The sequence below is a fragment of the Mustela lutreola genome, chromosome 1 (assembly GCF_030435805.1).
Source record: "Mustela lutreola isolate mMusLut2 chromosome 1, mMusLut2.pri, whole genome shotgun sequence".
Classification (NCBI taxonomy): Eukaryota; Metazoa; Chordata; class Mammalia; order Carnivora; family Mustelidae; genus Mustela; species Mustela lutreola.
This window is the reverse complement of record NC_081290.1, coordinates 109,027,244-109,046,704: the sequence shown is the minus strand read 5'-3', so window position 1 is coordinate 109,046,704 and position 19,461 is coordinate 109,027,244. Positions and strand designations below refer to the sequence as shown.

General features: G+C 37.1%; 1 protein-coding gene across 1 annotated transcript; it reads right to left on the bottom strand.

The window, feature by feature from the left end:
- Positions 1-787: 787 nt before the first annotated feature.
- On the bottom strand, positions 788-19,199 carry LOC131830058 (all-trans-retinol dehydrogenase [NAD(+)] ADH4-like). Its single transcript, XM_059172465.1, has 9 exons — positions 19,048-19,199; positions 18,082-18,183; positions 16,876-17,017; positions 15,402-15,489; positions 12,851-13,082; positions 8,796-9,056; positions 4,568-4,703; positions 4,009-4,147; positions 788-2,847 (listed from the first exon to the last, which is right to left on the bottom strand). Exons 1-9 carry the CDS (start codon positions 19,063-19,065, stop codon positions 2,823-2,825), a joined length of 1,143 nt encoding a protein of 380 aa, XP_059028448.1. The 5' UTR covers positions 19,066-19,199; the 3' UTR covers positions 788-2,822.
- Positions 19,200-19,461: the final 262 nt, after the last annotated feature.

Genomic DNA, 19,461 nt, shown 5'->3' with positions numbered 1-19,461 from the left:
CTCCCCCCTCAGTGAGGCGTCTGCTTGTCTTCCTCTCCCTCTGCCCCCTTCCTGCCCTCAGTCTCTCTTTGTCTCTGTCTGTCAAACAAATAAATAAGTCTTTTAAAAAAATGAAGTGCAATTTTTAAATGGAACTTTTCTGCACATTGCCAAATGTGTTACTGGTGTGTGATTTTGGTTTCTGGAGTATCATACAGATTTGGCATTCATTTCTCATTTAAGAAAGAGATCTTTGGGGGACTTGGGCATTAGGTCCCCCAATTATATTGTCGATTTCTTATCTACAGGAAACTATATTGTGGAATTATATTGTACTGTAGAATTATATTGTAATTTCATACACTAGGAGTTTCAGCTGGGTGCATGGATGAGAAAAAAGGTCTCTGCTGCCAAAGGAATGAGCAAAGTTCAGCTTTAAACCTCATACACATCACTCTGGGTTTTCACTGATTATGTAAGTAATATTTTAACAGACTAGTGAAGAATAATGAAGTTGTTTTGTTTGTTTGTTTTTTCCAAGTCACAGAACCAAAATTGGAAAATTAGAAGTTGGATAGAGTCAGGGGCCACTGACTGCAGGAGTGATTGCAGAGATAGAGGGAGAGAAGGGAGAGGGAGAGGAAAACAACGTGGCATAAAAATTCTCATAGTGACCATTCTGAGTTATTAGGATGGGGTTTGTGAACCTCTGTTTAGTAAAAAAAGCAGCATGTAGAAAATATTTTGGAAAAATATCACTTAGAAGAAATATCATTCTAACATAAACCAGATACTTGTGAGGATAAACTTTGTCAAGCACCATGTGTTTATTGAGTGCGTCTAACAGAGGCACGTATTCAAAGACTGTCCTGCCTTGAAGAAGTTTACGAACATGCACTTGAAAGGGCCTGTATTAGGATTTGGATAAAGACATTAAGAACCTAAGGAGGTCAGGGAGGGAAAACATCTCTGTGGCTGCCAAAAGCTTGAAAAGCTGGTAGGCCTCAAGGGAGGCTGGAGAAGGCTTGAGGAGAGGAGGTGAGGGGCTGAGGGGACAGACATACCTGACACAGGGAATAGCCTGGGAAAGGACAGCCAGCCTCCTGTTGGGCACATCCTGCTCCCCAGGATGCCAACAAAGCAAGCATTTACACACAGATGAACTGGCTTCCATTTCTAAGGAAAGAGACTCTGCAGTAAGCAGGAGTACTAGTTTCTGCTTTGAGATATTATCACCCTCCTCTGCCAGAGCTTCTGAGAAGTTTATTTTCCCTCAGAATTCAACATGTAGTAAACATTTAAAAATAAAACTAGTTGGTTTCAGGACTTATTCAAAGCTGATAGCTAGTGTTTGTTACTGTGATCCAAATATCATGATATTATTATCTCTTATCCTTAAACTGTCCATTGTAGCGTCTATGAGGATTGTTTAAAAATACTCATTTTAGGGCACCTGGGTGGCTCACTGGGTTAAAGCCTCTGCCTTCGGCTCAGGTCATGATCCCAGGGTCCTGGGATCAAGCCCCGCATCGGGCTCTCTGCTCAGCAGGGAGCCTGCTTTCTTCTCTCTCTCTTTGCCTGCCTCTCTGCCTACTTAGGATCTCTCTCTGTCAAATAAATAAATAAAATCTTAAAAAAAAATACTCATTTTACTTTTCATATAAATCTTTTTTATTTTTAATTTTTCCCCTCCTTTCCCACTAAAGCCTATATGAATCTTATTGTCTGTTATATCTTGTAACTTTTTACTTACTGTTATATCTTGTAACTTTTTACTTACTGTGTTACTTTATTATAGGTACTTTTCTCTTTGTTACTTTTAATTGGCTGGAAAAATACTTAATGCAAATTACAGATTGTTAAACTCCAAAGTTCTAAACATTATATGTTGTCATGATTATCAAAGGTGAAAGGGGCAATTAATAAAGATAGAAATTGGAGAGTATAGATGTGTTTTTTCTTTTCAAAAATCTTCATTTTTTATACACCTATACTCATTTATATACCTTCTGATATCCCACTACTTGTAATTATAGTTCATAGCAGTAAAGTAGGGCTGAGAGAATAGAAAATACCAGATGTTAAAAAGGAAATTACTTAACAACTTATTAAAGATGAGCTTGCAGTTTATTGAAACCCAGAAATTATGTAATAGCATTTTATATACATGACATATTTTAAGATATATGTATCTTATGTACACATCTATAATAGTAATTTTTTCTAGTAAGAATTATTTTATTATGGAAATTTTTAACATAAACAAAGTAGAGAGAACAGTGTAAGGAAACCCCATATATTTATCACCCATCCTAAAAAATTATAAACATATAGCCAATCTAGCTTTAATTATCACTCTTCATTCTTCACTCCCACCTCTGCAGAACTAGTTTTATTTATTTATTTTTTAAAGACTTTATTTATTTATTTGACAGAGAGAGACACAGCAAGAGAGGGAGCACAAGTAGCAGGAGAAACAGGCTTCCCGCCAAGAAGGAAACTGAATGTGGGGCTCAGTCCCAGAACCCCGGGATCATGACCTGAGCCGAAGGCAGACTCTTAATGACTGAGCCACCCAGGCGCCCCTGCAGAACTAGTTTTAAACAATTCTCATAATTCTGTTCATAAACACATCAGTTATCATACTTACTAAATAGGAAATATTAACATGCTTTATGGATACAGATACTATGATGTTTATAACTATTTGATGTTAAATAGTTATATAGCTACAAATAGTTGTTTAGATTCGTGGCAATCTTTGTTTCCTTATTATAGGCTACAAATCAACTGGAGCCATTCAGAATCAGTCAGGTAGATTTCCAGATTGTTCCTGTGCATCTTCAGAAGGTCAGGACTATTCGAATGCTGTGAAAAATAAGACAATTGTTGGCATAATTTTTTATGGTAAATTTAACCAAAACCCACAAATAATTTTTGTATTTTTTAAGAGATTTTATTTATTTGACAGAGATTGAGAGAGAGAGCACAAGCAAGGAGAATGTGGGACTTGATCCCAGGACTCTGGGACCATGACCTAAGCCAAAGGCAGGGTCTCAGCTGTCTGAGGCAACCTGGTGCCCCTATTGAGCTTCTATTGGATATGTTGTAGGTAATGTTTGCAAATTAGATAATTCATGTCAGTAGAAATAGTTTCTCAGGTTTCTTTCCCAGGAAAGAAACTGGATCCTCATGTCATGGACCTATTTTCTACTTTTGCAACATTTATTTTCTGCTTCACACTCATGTCATTTAACTTTAGGTTCCCCTGACTCCCATTTTGTGATATCTTCTTTTTTCGTTGCTTTTTTGGTCCTGCATCTCCTCTGTGAAACTGTTCCTGGTGTTTCCCCCTTTGTTTCTAGTTACCAAACTGTGCTTGATCATTTTAACCAAAATTAATCATCCTAAGATCTCCTGCTCCCCAGTTGCTACAAGTCCCCCAGTTGGGACATTTCTATAAATCAGTTCTTAGGGTCTGTGCCAGAGGAGCACAATATAGCTAAAACTGTGGATCAGAATGTATCTTATAGGAGACCAGGGACAAAGCAAGAGGGAGTAGAGTTGGGGCACCCTTTAAGTTTCTTTAAATGAGCCACCCACTGCTCACATGTCCATGGTTTTTACCTGGTTCTGATTATGAAGGGCCTGGAGTGGGCATTTTTTAATTGCAGAACATAATTAGGCGAAACCCAGGGCAATATTGTACCAGAGTAACCTGACCTTATACTGTGAAAACCTTTCTTTCTAGAGAGCAGCCCCAACTGAGTTAATAGTTGTTTGTGAGAAGGAAAATATGTATCAGTTTATATCACCATTCTATGTTGGAATAGTGTATGACAGTGTATATTATGGAAATAGAGTAGGAAGCTTATCTTTTTTCCAGAGGCCACTATTTAATCTTTTAAGCACATCTAGTATGTGTGATGATGTGGAAGATGTCAGAAAAGACAAACTGGTTAGTTCTTAACATAAAATAGTCATTGTAAAGTTTTTTCAAACCACTTATTCCTCTGTTTGTTAATTTACCTTTTGCCTTGGTTCATTAGTTCAAATGCCTCATTGATTTTGTCAAAAGGCAGGGTGTGAGTCACCAATATATCCAGATCAATTTTCTTCTTCTTGTAGTCAGTAACCAGCTTTGGGATAGAATCAATGCTTTTCCAACCTGTAATTTGGCCAAAATGCCAGTTAAAGACATGGTATTTGACAGGAGTTAGTTTAATCAGTTTGTTGAATGAATGAAATTACTAGGTTGCTTCTTTAATTTTCTACACTTGTATTTTTTTTTAAAGTTTTTCTTAATAAGAAATGTTAAAATTAGTTCCTATTTCTAGATAAGGAATTTTCTCAATTTTTCCTCTGTGTTGGTTCACTTTAATGCAAATTGAATTTCAGTCTGCAAATTGTAGTTATCCATATATACAAAATATTTGCTTTCAAATAATTCCTAGAATAACTTTTATGCAGTCTCTAGATTTATTATTAGGCATTCAGTATTTAAACAATTTTCCTTTCCATTCAATAATCTTCATTATAAGAATTTGCGTACCGCTATGGAGAAAATTAAGAGAGGAAAGAAACTGACCACCAAAGCATGTTCCATTTATGGTACGGCCCATTATTAGCTCCACTGGAGATATCATCAGTCCTCTCATTTCAGAGTCTACTCCAATGAAAGTACATGACCCCCAACCTGCTGTTGTACTGTCCAGGGCTGCTCTCTGGAAGTTAAACAAAAAGGATTAGCTGAGTAAGTAGAAAAAAATAGAACACAAACTCTAGAGTAGGTATGTACAATACTTGAGGGAAAATTTATACAACTCTGCATATAAGACAAGATTATTCAAGCTAAGGAGGTTACGGTATTGTTGATTGATACTTGAAGCTGCACTGTTCAGTTTCAGATAGAACATTCATTAAAAATTTGAACTTCATCAAAAAAGATATTAAAAAGAAACAGAGCTTAATAATTTCTTCTATTTAATACCATAGTTGGGCTGAACCTGGACTGTAGATCATTGCATATCAAGAAAAAAACATATGTGAAGTTAAGAAAGAACTCTAGAAGATGTATATTATAAATTCTAATCAAGTTTTCTGTGATCTGCTGTGGGTACGTACTAAAACGTGCAATTTCAGAGACATAAAAACACAATCCTTGCAGTCCTGAGGAGAGGATGAATAAGTATTTACTAGAACCTAGGAAGTGAGGTACACACTGTAAACTTAGTATATCTCAATAGAATAGATTTAAAAAATGCTATTTAAAGCAGAGAGCAAAACAGTTAAACAGAATCTGACATTGGCTGCTGCTCATAAAACATTTCATCTGCTTCCCTACATTTTTTAACTCTCATAGTTAGGTGGAGTTATATCACTAACTCTGGGCCATGGGCTGTGAGCAGAAGTGATGTGTTACCCCATAGACAAAACAGGAAAGCTGGTGTGCGACCTGCCAGCTGTCCATTCTCCTGCTGTAACAACCAAGATGACCTCAGGTTGAGACTGTGAAGGCGAAAATGTGAACTTGATTAAGCCTTCATTGCTGAGTCACTGCAAGGAAGGCAGTGGTCCAGGGGAGTGGCACTGATCTTCCCATGACAGAGAAAACCATATTATGGTAACTTATTGGAAGTTTGGGGTTAATATAAAAATGCCAAGGATTGAAAATATAAAGAAATTTAAGAAATATATAAACTTGTTGATGGCCATTCCACAAGAAGCTATATGGTAAATAGATGAACATTTAAATCTTTTGAGACTAATCTTAAAGAGGAAAAGTGTGAACTTTGTTTTATGTCCTTTGCCATACTCCGTGCTCAACTTAATTCTGACTTGTTGGGGCAATTTTTACTTTTACAAAAGTCTCAATAGGAAGTATAGCTTTTTCCATCACCGATCACTGTATAAAAGAAGCAATTAAAAAAAAGATTTTAGGGGCGCCTGGGTGGCTCAGTGGGTTAAGCCGCTGCCTTCAGCTCAGGTCATGATCTCAGGGTCCTGGGATCGAGCCCCACATCGGGCTCTCTGCTCAGCAGGGAGCCTGCTTCCCTTCCTCTCTCTCTGTCTGCCTCTCTGCCTACTTGTGATCTCTCGCTGTCAAATAAATATATAAAATCTTTTTTTTTAAAGGATTTTATTTATTTATTTGAGTGAGAGTGAGAGAGCACAAGTGGGGGAAGTGGCAGAGGAGAGGGAGATGCAGACTTCCCGCTGAGCAGGGAGCCCAATGGGGGCCTTGATGGGGGGCTCAGTCCTAGGAGCCTCGGATCATGACTGGAGCCAAAACAGATGCTTAATTGACTGAGCCACCCAGGTACCCCTAAAAGAAGCAATTTGAAGTACAGTAAATTCTCCCCCATTTCTTTGTCTGTCTGTGTTACTAGCAATGATAGATGCAGTGACCTAGAACTTTTAGAATGTGTTTTGAAATTTTTATTTGAGTAAATGTTTATTGTTTTGAGAATTCATGACATTTCTAAATAGCAGCTCTTCTACATGTGCACTTTTTATATGGCAGAAGTATTTTTCTTTATGCTGTATAGAGAGATCCGTGGAGAGGGGAAAATTCATAGACTTGTTACCTGAACCTAGCTATTTACATTGGCTCCTATTTTCTGTTTTAGTTTTAAAGTGTTTTTCCCGTTTGCCTTTTTTTTTTTTTTTTTTTTTTAAAGATTTATCCATGTGAGCGAGAGAGCATGCAGGGGAGAGGGTCAGAGGGAGAGAGAATCCTGAGTGGACTGCTTGCTGAGTACAGAGCTCAATGTGGGCTCAATCTCATGACCTCAAGATCATGACCCAAGCTCAAATGAAGAGTCTGATGCCTAACTAACGAAGCCACTCAGGTGCTCCCCCCGCTTGCCTTTTCTACATTCTGGAGCTTTGCTCAAGTGAGGAATTCATCTCCTTAATGATAACTTAGTTAAAAATGGATATTATATGCAAGTACAAGGTTTTATTTTGAAGCTTCTGATAACTTTTGATGAGAATTACTTTTACTTCTCAAAACTATAACATTGTTAGTTATTGTAACTTTCTGTTTGTTCTGTTGGATTCTTTAGCCTGCTTTAGAGAATTAGTATTCGTTGAACTCAAGTTCACACCCATTACTGGAATCTCCTCTCACCTGAGAAATTTAACTTTCCTTAGTTATGGCAACTTGATGGATGGGTAGGTAGCTGATCTTTTTGTGATTAAATAAATCCATCTCTTCTTATTTGGATTCTCTGGTATAATTCTGTTCCATAATTTAAATAATAATAGAACCTGCGAAGTTTTAGATCAAGTGGTTCTTGACTTGAGTAACTTGTAAAAAAATATTGGTACCTGGGCCCTAGGCTCATGAGGATATCCTGGGGTATGGTCTATGCATTGGTACTAAAAAATGTACCAAATATAACAACTCCCCCGTCATTTCTAAAGTGTAGCCAGTATTGACAATTTCTGTACTGGAAAAATAAGGTCAATAGGCTGAATTTCAGTGTTTGAAAAAATTTTGAGCTGTGGAAAATGGAGGAGTGGATGTAATATGTTGTCAGTTGCAGATGCCAAGGATAATTTAAAAAGCAGGGTCTGAAGCATTGAACACAGTACATTAAGGAACCCTTAATGCATGCATTTTCAGTAACAGCTAATATTTATTGAGTGCTTATTACCTGCCAGGTAATAATGTAACTTTAAGCAGTTACATTAAGCAGTGAAACCATTCTGAGAGGAGAGAGGCAGGAAGGGAGCCTGATGCTTCCCGAAGCTCCTCCTCAACTCCATTCTCTTCTGGAGAATGTGTGAGTTGGATAAGAACCGAGGGGAAGAACTGCAGGGAAGCCTGCTACTGGGAGGTTAAAGTACAGAATTCTATTTTCTATAACCTCCCCAGAGGAGGGTTTTGGGAGCCTTCACTGAGTGAAGTCGTAAATAAAATGGTATCATGCCATAGTTAATCACAGAGCTCACTCATGAAATAAGAAGAATTCATGGGCAGATAATTAGTTGATAAACTGGTCATTTCATAAAACAAAGCAAAACCCTACTTAGCGTCTTTGAGCAAATAAATAGGCATCAAGTGAACCTTCATTGGAGAGTGAGGCTGGGCAGTCTGGCAAGCTAACTTTTCCATGTGTTATCTCTGTGGTTGGCTCTTTACCCCACTTTCTAGAGTAGAATAAACAGGGCTGGCTTTGTGGGTCTCCAGCTGTGCAGTCACTTAGGGTCCTATGCCTAGATAGGCCTGCAAATTATGTAGGTTGTCCAGAGAGAAGAAATCTGAATGATACGGAATTGTAGTGTTTAGGAAAAAAAAAAAATCCACTTTTCAATTTTGCAGTGTGTGTGTATTTAATATATTGAATATACTTGAAAATTTCAGATTTATGATGTGGACCTAATTTTGTAGATTTCTAACCTTTGACCTCTCTGCTTTTAGGTGGGAGTGGAATACCTCCAGCTGTTAGGGGTAATATTGTGTCAGCCTATCTTCTTCCCTTCTCTAAATCTGCCTTTTTTGTTTTTTTCTTTCTCATTTCTCATAGGCACAATTCTCTTAAGATTTTCATTTCTAAATTTTCTCTTTTTACTGAATTTCATGTGGAAGGATATACAGAAATATTAATATCTTACTAAGTAAATATTAATATTTATTAGTTAAATATTAGTAATAATACACACAATCTAATATTATTAATAAATATTGTCTATATAAATATATAATATAACGTAAATATAAAATAACCATTCAGTATAAACATATTGCCAATGTTTATTAATGTTAACAAATACAAATTATTATATACTATTATAAAAAATATACATACCATGGTTTCAGGTCCACCTGCACAGTCAAGGGCAAAATCGACACCTCCACCGGTCATTTCAATGATGACCTCCTGGATGGGTTTATCTAGGTTTCTAGGATTGAGGCAGTCAGTGGCTCCAAGGGCTTTGGCCTTCGTAAACTTCTCACTGTTGATGTCAATAGCTATGATTCTGGAAGCTCCTGCTACTTTACAACCCATTATAGCAGAAAGACCAACTCCTCCTAGGCCAAAGACAGCACAAGTAGAACCAGGGGTGACCTGCAGGCAGGAAAATAATAAAATAATTAAAAAAAAAAAAAGATTTTACTTACTTGACAGAGAGAGACACAGTGAAAGAGGGAACACAAGCAGGAGGAGTGGGAGAGGGAGAAGCAGGCTTCCCTCGCAGCAGGGAGCCCAATGAGGGTCCGATCTCAGGACTCTGGGATCATGACCTGAGCCAAAGACAGATGCCTAAGACTGAGCCATCGAGCCACCCCTATACAAGGAAGTAGCCTCACCTTTTTTTTCTGTTTTTTTTTTTTTTTTTTTTCTTTTTTGTTTAAGGAAGAGAGTGAGCTGGGGACAGAAACATAAAAATAAAAGACTGCCTGTCATAGAACAAGATGATAGAGCTAATGGGGGAAATCTCCCAATATGAAAATGGATGGGTCATTGGCTAAATATGGGCAATCATTTGAATGCCATTAGAATTATCAGCTCATGAGAAGCAAACCCAAGTGAAAATAAGCTGCTTGTTTCCTCTTTCCTTTAACTGTTATCAGAACAAAATTTTAAAACCCACATATTTTAAAGGGTTTATTGTTTTCCTTTTTCAATAGATCATAATTAATTTATATTTTTAATTCTTATTTGGTCATATTAGTGTTATACTTGGTTTTGAATGAGCACAGATGTTTCTCTATATGTAAATTAGCTCCCATCCCAAATCATCAGTTAATTTAAATGGAATGAAATCTAGATATCTTTGCATCACACTGAAGGGTTTTTAGAGCTGACCTGCTGACATCTAGCTTTCTCTCTGTGGTAGTTCCATTGCTACAACACAGCACACTGTTGCCAATCCCTTTCTCTGTCCTCAGTTCATGCTGTTTCCTCTGCCTGATGCACTCCTCATCATCGTATTTCCTCTCTTTAAAGTGTGACCTATACTTCTAGGCCTAACTTAAGTGACACTCTCCCTATGAAACTTCTCTTGGTTCTTCAATCAGGAATTAGTGTCCACCTTTTTTGCTTTTTTTATGTTGTATTTATAATCTGCCTTAGTTGATTGATTTTGTATTTGTGTGTTTCTTCAAAAGACTAAGTTCTTTGAAGGCTTATTATTTTCCACATTGCTATTAAGGGTATTCTGTATGTTGTGTCTTTAATAAATCTCTGTTGCCTTGAATTACATAAAAACAGAATATACAAGATGATAAGGAAAGTTGCTGTGACTGAGATGTGTTATTCTGTTGAATGGTATAACTGTAAAAAAAATACTACACAGAGATAATATTTTCTAATGATGATGGGAAACTGTTAGAATTAAATCATAAACAAAAGGGAAAGAGGAATCTGCCCACGGGGAATAGTGATACATTCTAAATTGAAAACAAAATTGTTAATGAATGGAGAGAATGAGTATCTCTTACTTTAATTTATGCATGATATTAGGCATGCATACACTGACTTTTACTACTCAGGGTGAAATAAAACATTTTTTTACAAGTACTCAGAATATTTTCTATGTACACAATGTACTATTTAATATTGTGGTATGTGTTCACGATAGTCCTAAATATATTTCTCTAGAGACCTTGTTCAAAAGTTTGCCTCTGTCATTGAGAGTAGAAAGGCAATGTTGTACACAGTGGTTGTACACAGCTCACAACCATATAATTAGAATATACTGTATTAATTGTGTTAAACAACTGAATGGCTGTGTGTAAAAGTGCCTTTGATTGCAGTAGGGGAAAGGGTTACATAAAGTATCCCTCTCCCCATTTGAGGATAGGACTATACATAGTGGATGATTATCTATTCGTAGACAACACTGTTACAGGACACTTTCATGCTTCCAAAGATCTCTGTGATATGTGGTTAATTTGGCAGTAAAAGATGTGAGCAAATTAAAAAGAATTAGGAGTCCTGGTCATCCTGGATGCAGGTTATACAATAATTATACAAAGTTGTTTCATGACTTTTTTTCCCGGAAGTATATTAAACTTTATTAAAGCTCTTGCCTTTTGGCTAGAATCAGTGATATTTCTTCTCTTAATTTGTTACTATCAGATTCATTTCTCTTCTATTCCCTAAGCCTCCTATGAAGTGGTTTAAGTGTTCCTCAACAGTGAGAAGAGCAGGACGTGAAATTTACATCAACTTTGATTGGTTTTTAAAGAAAACTGTAGCTGAATCATTAGTGTTAATATCCCTGAAGAAAGACTAGAGTAGTAGAAGGTGATAGTCTGCATGGACTCCAGGAAAGGGGGAAGGGTGGCCCAAAGAGCAATAATGCTTCCAGTGCTTTCTAGAGGAGAATATTCCTTGACTGCCATGGTTAACATGTGCTTTTAAGTCCACTCAATTAACGATACCCTTCCTCTAGGAGCCTTCAGATTGTAGTCTGACTTCTCATACAATTTTTAAATTTTTAATACTAATAGCCAAAAGTAGCATTCCTGTCTGCTTGAGTAATTCTCAGTGAGAAGTCTTATCTAGATATTCTGGCTGTTAGATCAGCTTTTTATATTGGTTAGGCTGAGTTTAATTCCTTGACACTTACACAACTCCAGGTAGCCTGATAAAAAGGAATATTTGGATTTTAAAGCTGAGGATCAAGCCTTATCAAGGTGTTTAAAGGGTCGCATAAGAGCCTGGCTTCATTCATTCATTGAAAAATTATCCAGTTCCTACTGTGGGCCAGGCGCGGGGCTAGGCTCTGGAGATATCACAATGAATGAGAGAGTTCTTGCCTTCAAGGACGAAATAGTCTGATAAGAAGTAGAAATAAATTGAAAATTTCTCCAGAGTGTATTAAGAAGGAAGATGGGGATAAACACAGATACTTTGGGGGAACTTGGCAGGGACACTCAATGCATGCCTAAGAGGCTGGAGGGTTTCTGGTAGGAAGTTTAAAAAAAAAAAAATGGAATCAACCAGAAGAGGTGGGGGAGCTTTCCATAGAGTGTTGGTGGGAACTAGGTATGGAAATCCCAGGGGCCACAGTGACTGGAGCCCAGAGACTGAGGGTCAGCCTTGGGGAATAGTGAACCTGCGAAGGAAGAATTAGGGAGAATCACTAGCTCACTGACAGAAAAGTGGAGTAATGAAAGGGGAATGAAATCTTCACATTTGTTGTTTAGAAAGACCACTCTGGTTGCATTTTGCAGTTTGAACTCAAGGGATGAAGGCTGATGTGAAAGAGGCTTCAATAAGGGGGTTGTTTGAGGCATCCAAGTGATACATCTGTCCAGTTCTCATTGAACGGTTTTGTGAAAGCTTCTAGATTCTAACATGGGCTTCCAGGGATGCATCTTGCCACCCTCAGGGCTGCCTCCTGAGAAACTCCGTTGGAGCCATAAAGGGACAGGATGAGAAGCAGAGATGAACTACAAATTGGAGGGAGAGAAATCTGCAAGATCAGGGGGAAAGCAGGGGTGACTGTATGGGTGGGGTTTCTGTAGTTTCTCTTGCTTCTTGACTGGGTCTGCTGTCCCAAGATGAGCATTTATATTCAGGGGACATATTTAAGCATGCAGTGTTTAAGGTAGGGATGGTCTGTAATCTAACGTATCAGTATAGGAAAAGAGATTAACATGAACCAGGTGCCAACTCTATGCCTGCTGCTGGGCCAGATGTCTTATATATGTAATATGATTTAATTATCTCCAAAACCATTTGTAGTAGATGTTATTGCAGAGAGTAGGAGTAGAGAAGTTAAATAACTTGCCTAACACCACAGAGGTGATAAATGACAGAGCTAGGGCTTGAAGAATAACTAGCTGCTTTATCACCCTGTCTCCTGGTAAAATCCTGTTTCATGCAACCTGGTGATGAAACACTTTTACCTTGGCTGTGTTGATTGCAGCTCCATAGCCAGTTGAAAACCCACATCCAAACAGACAAACTCTCTCTAAATTTGCATCATCATCGATTTTGGCAAGATTTATATCTGATACTACAGTGTACTGAGCGAAGGTACTGGTCCCCATGAAATGGTAAATCGGTTTTCCTTTGCAGGTGAACCTGCTGGTTTTGTCTTGCATTAGTTCTTGATCAATAAGGGGGTTTTTGTCAAGACTAGAAAATTAAAAAAAAAAAAAAGATATAAAAAGAGAAAGTAAATGGACCATTGATTACACTCCTGAAAAAAATGTTAGGTGTCATATTTTTGTTTTGACAATTTTATGAGATAGAAAAATTGAGAAAATGACTTGAGACTTTTCCTGTAAATATATAGTCAGAAGCAGTCCAAAGACAATAATGATAATAAACTTTTTACTGAATACTTTTTATGTGCCAGAAACTCTCTTAGGGATTTGTATGCATTAATTCTTAAACAAATTTTGTTATGGAAAACTCAACTATATATAAAAGTAGAAAGACTGGTGTGTTGAATGTCTGTGCAACCGTATCCCAGTTTCAGAATTTACCATCTCAGGGCTGATGGTCTGGTGTCTATTACCATGCCCCGCCACCGGCTCCAGCACTGACCCTTCCCCAGCACCTACCCTCCCCCATGGGATGTTTTGTTTTTTTTTTGTTTGTTTTTTTAAAGATTTTATTTATTTTATTTGACACACAGAGATTACAAGTAGGCAGAGAGGCAGGCAGAGAGAGAGGAGGAAGCAGGTTCCCTGCTGAGCAGAAAGCCCAATATGGGCTCCATCCCAGGACCCTGGGATCATGACCTGAGCCTAAGGCAGAGGCTTTAAGCCACTGAGCCACCCAGGCGCCCCCATGGGATGGTTTTGAAGTAAACCTCACACATTAACAACTTCATTTGTAAACATTTTAGTATGTATCTCAAAAGGATTCTTTTAGGTTGACATATTGCATTCCTTTGATATGATTAAATCTCTTTTAATCGATAGGTTCTCACCTCCCTCCTTTTTCTTCTTTTTTTCCTTTGCAATTTGTTTACTGAAGAAATAGTCATTTGTCCTGTACAGTTTTCCTCATTCTGAAGTGTTCTGGTTACATTCCTATTAATTCCTCTTAATTACATTCCTATTAATTAAAACCTGAATTAATTAAATTATTAAGTAAGTGAATTTATTAATTAAATAAAATAAATAAAATTAAATAAAAAATTAACTAAAACCCAATTGGGTTTTATACATTTTCCATCCCTGTATTTCCTCTAAACTAGTATTTTCAGTCTAATTGGCTGATTTAATTAAGGTTTTATATTTTGTAGGACTATTTCAGAGGTGGTGTTGTGTATCTTCATCTGGAGACAAATATTACCTTGTAGGTAATTCTAGGAAGAATTGATGGTCATTGCCAAAATCTGTTATTTCTTTAAATTTTGCAAAAGGGTATATTAATTCTTTAAATATCTAAACAACCCTGCAAAGTAAACATTATTATTATTCCCATTTTATAGATGAGGAAATTGAGGCATGGTATTAGATGTAAGAGTAGTACAGTTTAGCTTCTGAAATAACTAGCTTTATTTGGCATTAAGGACAAATAGAGTTTTCTGCATGTAGTCTCATTAAAGAATAAGGTGATGAAGGTTTTGAACTCTGGAGTCAGACCATGTTCGAAATCTAGCTCAGAACTTATATCTGTAGGCCTGGGAATAAATTATTTTAGTGCACCTCATTTTATTATTTTCTCATTTCCTATAGAAGTAGCTACTATTTTGAGTTTATTTATTTATTTGAGAGAGAGAGAACAGTGCGAATGGGGAGAGGGAGAAGGAGAGAAGCAGGTAGAGTCTGATGTGGGGCTTGATCTCACCACCCTGAGATCTAGAGCTGAGCTGAAATCAGGAGTCAGAGGCTTAAGGGACTGAGCCCCTGTGTATTGTACTGTTTTGTATATAATATCTTACTAAATATATTTGTCAGCAACTTGCTTTGTTCCGTTAACATTATGTATGTGAAATTATTCTATGTTGTTGTATGTGGCTCAAGTTTAACCCTTTCCATTGTTGTATAGTTTTCCATTATGTTACTACAGAGCAATTTGTTAATCCATTCTCCTATTGGTGGACATTGGGCTATTTTTTTTTTTTTAAGATTTTATTTATTTGACAGAAATCACAAGTAGGCAGAGAGGCAGGCAGAGAGAGAGAGAGGGGAGCCCCATGGAGCAGAGAGCCCGATGTGGGGCTCGATTCCAGGACCCTGGGATCATGACCCGAGCCAAAGGCAGAGGCTTTAACCCACTGAGCCACCCAGGCACCTGGACATTGGGCTATTTTTAAGTGCTGTTATAAACAGTGTTGCAGCGAACATTTTAGCATATGTTTCTTTGGGTAATTTTGCAACAATTTCTTATATACACCCAGGCCTAGAATTGGTGGGTAGAAACTTCAGGTATTGCCAATATACTTCCCCATATATTTATATCAATTTATAGTTTTACTAACCAGAGTATAGAGCTTACCTGAGTTTTGTACAGAAATTTGTGAGTGGACTCAGACAGAACTTGCATTTTCTACATTGAGGCATGTAGAGTGGAATTACTTTGTCACCTGGAAAGAAAGACCATATGCTGGATGTTGCCTAAGATACAGCTTCTAAAAAGTTTCTACCAGAAGAGTTAGTAGAAAACACCATTCTTTATGATACACATTTTATGTTCAGCAGGAAGTGTAAATGGGGATGGTGTTTTGTTGCTTTATAAGATTGCTGATTCTTCCAAGCATTGCATAACTGTCTTTTTAACTTTTTTTTTTTCCTTTTTTTTGGTTACTGGGCATGTAAGCAAGAAATCTGCATTGATACCGCTAGCTACGGTGTCCTGTCTGAGACTCTGCTGTCATTGCAACTCTCTGCATCATGACTCTTACTATTATTTTTATTTTTTACATTTCTGAGCATCCAGTAGGGAACAGAGTATCCTCATATAATAGGAGAGGTTGACAACAACATGCTGGATATGGAGATTAAACTTGATGTCATTGCCGCGTGTCACCATTTAGTTCACTCTCACATTCTGTATCTTTCTGCCTTTTACTCTATTTCAATTTGATAATGGCTTCTATTCCCTGATGACCATTTAGTATGGACTAGGCACCTTCTAACTGCTTTGCATACTATCTCATTTAATTCTCAGACAATATTTGAGATGGGTACCTTTTCTCTCCACTTCACAAAACAGAAATCTGCTGTGTCATAGAAAAGTGACTTCACTGGTGGAGGTCACACATCCACTAAATGGCTCAGTAAACGGCAGAGCTGGAACTACATTCGCCAGACTAATTGACAGATACAAAACTTACAGGAGCAGTTTATTTCTCTGATCTTATTTGGCATGGAATCTAAAACACTTCTAGGTTTGGAGCATTCTCATTAAAGGAGGAAAGAATGATATGGGTCCTCCTACATGACAAGTGAGTACTATATAGCCCATATTCCAGTATTTTGTGAATATGTTATAAAATGTGAAGTAAATGATTTCAGCCATTGCCATACTTCATTTACATACTATTTTTATATTACAAAGTTTCAAAAAGACACATAAGCTGACATGGGCATATATAATATTTCTCACTTAAGCTAACTGTAAATACTCATTCTTTAAATTCTTTATGATATTAAACTATTTTTGTTTTATTTAGAAGAGGCTGTCATGAATTTTCATTTGTGCCCCACTTTGTGGCTTTGCTTCATAGCACAGTTTCTTGATGCTATATGTAAATAAAGTGACCATATTTTCCAGACTTTATTAGTTCTGATATCACATATTCTGTCTCCTTGTTAGACTGTGGTAGATTGCATGTCTTACTTAGTTTGTTTTTGGAAGATATGGTTCCCCTATAAAAATAGAGATCAATTATAACATGCAAAACCAGGACTCTTTCAGTTCTCAAGCTATCTGGACATTTCCATTGAATCGGAGACAGGAAAGAACATACCTGGTTTGAAGTTGGTCACTCCTGGCCCCACACTTTCCACAATTCCGGCACCCTCATGGCCAAGGATCACTGGAAGAAGGCCATCTTTAAATTTAGGATTGATAGGATGGGCATCAGTATGGCACAGGGCAGTGGCGATTATCTACAAGGCAACCATAGACTTGAGTCCTGTTTCTGTCATATCACTGGAGTTGTTAGGAGGGTAGTTTTAGGTCCAATGTCACCCTGAAACTTTACAACATTCCTGGAGCTCAGTAAAAGAATTACATTTTGGAAAAAAAAAAAAAAAGAACAATTAAAAATATCAGCATATAGTCTTTTCTTCTAAATCTTTGTTTTCTAACTTTCATGGCCCCTGGAAAATTAGGCGAAGAGATGGAATTGGCAGTTAGTGTCTCCAGGAGAGGAGAAATCAAAGGTAAAAGAGAAAAGCTGAACAGAATCTTTTAGAAGAGGGAGTGTAGGGAACACAGGTTCCTAGGGCTTGTGCAAATTTTGTTGAAATTTTATGAAGTGAAATAGAAATAATACAATTTTTATAATTCAAAGTTATAGCAGATAAAGGATTGTCTCAGTCACCAACATACCCCTTACTCTTCAAGATTCTCTTGGTGAGGCTATCCTATTCATTCTCATGTATAAACCTGTCTTGTAGTGGTCCGGAGGTAAAAATGGAAGCCAGGCCAGCTGTGGCGAAAATGGAGAAGTTCTGCCACCTTTTGATTTGTGATCTCTGCCTCCTTGGGATGGTCTCTTTTCCCTGCTTACCCATACTTCCCCCTTTGCGCCCCCAGGACTCTTACTGCCCTGGGCAGCACTTCAGGTCTTTCCTCTATTTTGTTTTGGAGCCAGTTCCCCCCCCCCCCCATTTTTCTTTTAATAACACTTTCCAATACCTGGCAACTGGAAACCAAAAGAAAATCTACCTGATTCTCATCTGAAGTGAATTCCTTGGTCTAATTCTTAGGGCTAATGATTAATATAAAGATAGTTCAAATAAATGTTAAACCTGTTATCAGTAACAACTGGTAATTAGTAATTTGCACCTCCTGAGATAATGTGTATTTTTATCTGGACCTAAAGACTGTAGTTCTGCTGAAGGTGAAACTCCAGGTACTCTCAGTCATGCCACGCAGGCTTGACCTGAAGAAGGCAAGTCTGCACTTAGTGCCTCGTCTGTACGGGCTATGAAAAATCCCCACTTACTTGCACACGAACTTCATGAGCCTTGGGGGGAGCTACCTCAACCTCTTCTATGCAAAGAGGCTTGCCTGTTTCCCAGGCAACGGCTGCTTTGCATTTAATAACCTGAGAAAGAGGGAGGAAGGGGAAATTAATCACATAAATAACAGATAAGCCTTAAACTAGCATTAATCAAGATTGTATTTAAAAATTTAAGTATGACATTGAAGGAAAGTGGAAAGAAACAAACCTATAATCCTCTATTGTAATGCTACTATTTTTGATTTTGGTATGCTTTTCCCAGTCTTTGACACATGAATCCATAATTTTTGGTAGTTATGCAATTTTAGAATTATATTTTTAAATATCATTAGTCTTATTGCAGATGCAATATATATTAATTATGGGAAGTTTCAAAATACAAATAAAAATAAAAGAAACAAAATCCATCTGGGATTTTATGACTTATTTTATGATTTTGATGTAAATTTTTTCAATATCCCTATATGGGATCTTTTGTAATACTTTTGTATTATAAAATACTTTTGTAATACTTTTATATTAATATAAAATATGAGAAACTAATACAAAATACTTTCATAATACTTTTGTAATAATATGAAAACGTAATACTTTATAATCTACATTTTCTACTTATTAATACACTATTTTCCATATTCTTTCATTTCTAACAGATGCAAATTCTATTGTGTTATTGTAGCATAGGTACTCAAATTCCTCTTTTTTTGACCTTTATAAGTAATATTTAATTGAACACTCTTGTATTAAGCATTTTGGCAAATCCACAGTAATTTCCTTAAATTCCTAGCACGAGTTCACTCATATCCTTTTGATCAGCTTTAAATAGCTGCTTTCTGAGAGTAATCCTAAAGGAAATTTGTTTTAGTAAACTTATAAAGAGACAACAATAACAAAAAAACCCAACCACACAAACCAAGAATCAAATAAAGAAACAGTATATTTGCTTACTTTGCCCTTGGTGCCCATTTTCCTTTGGCAAACTAGGCTTGGAAGTTTCTTTCTGATTTAAGAAGCTCTTCCACGTCTGTTCAGTGTGTTCTGTGTCCTGTAATGACCTGTCTTTGAATAAATACCATTACTGCCTTTTATTATCCAATCACTTTCTCGTTTATGGCTTTGACACATAGCTCTGCACATTTCTCATGTGATTTGTGCTATCATATTTCAGCTGCCAATTGCCACTGCTCCCAGCCCTTATTTGAAGAGTTTATGTTTCCCTCCCTCCCCGTCTTTCTTTCTTTCTTTCTCTTTCTTCCTTTCTCTCTCTTTTCTTTTTCTTTTCTTTCCTTTCCTTTTCCTCCCTCCCTCCCTCCCTCTCTCTCTCTTTCTTTCTTTCCTTCTTTCTTTCTCTTTCTCTCTTTC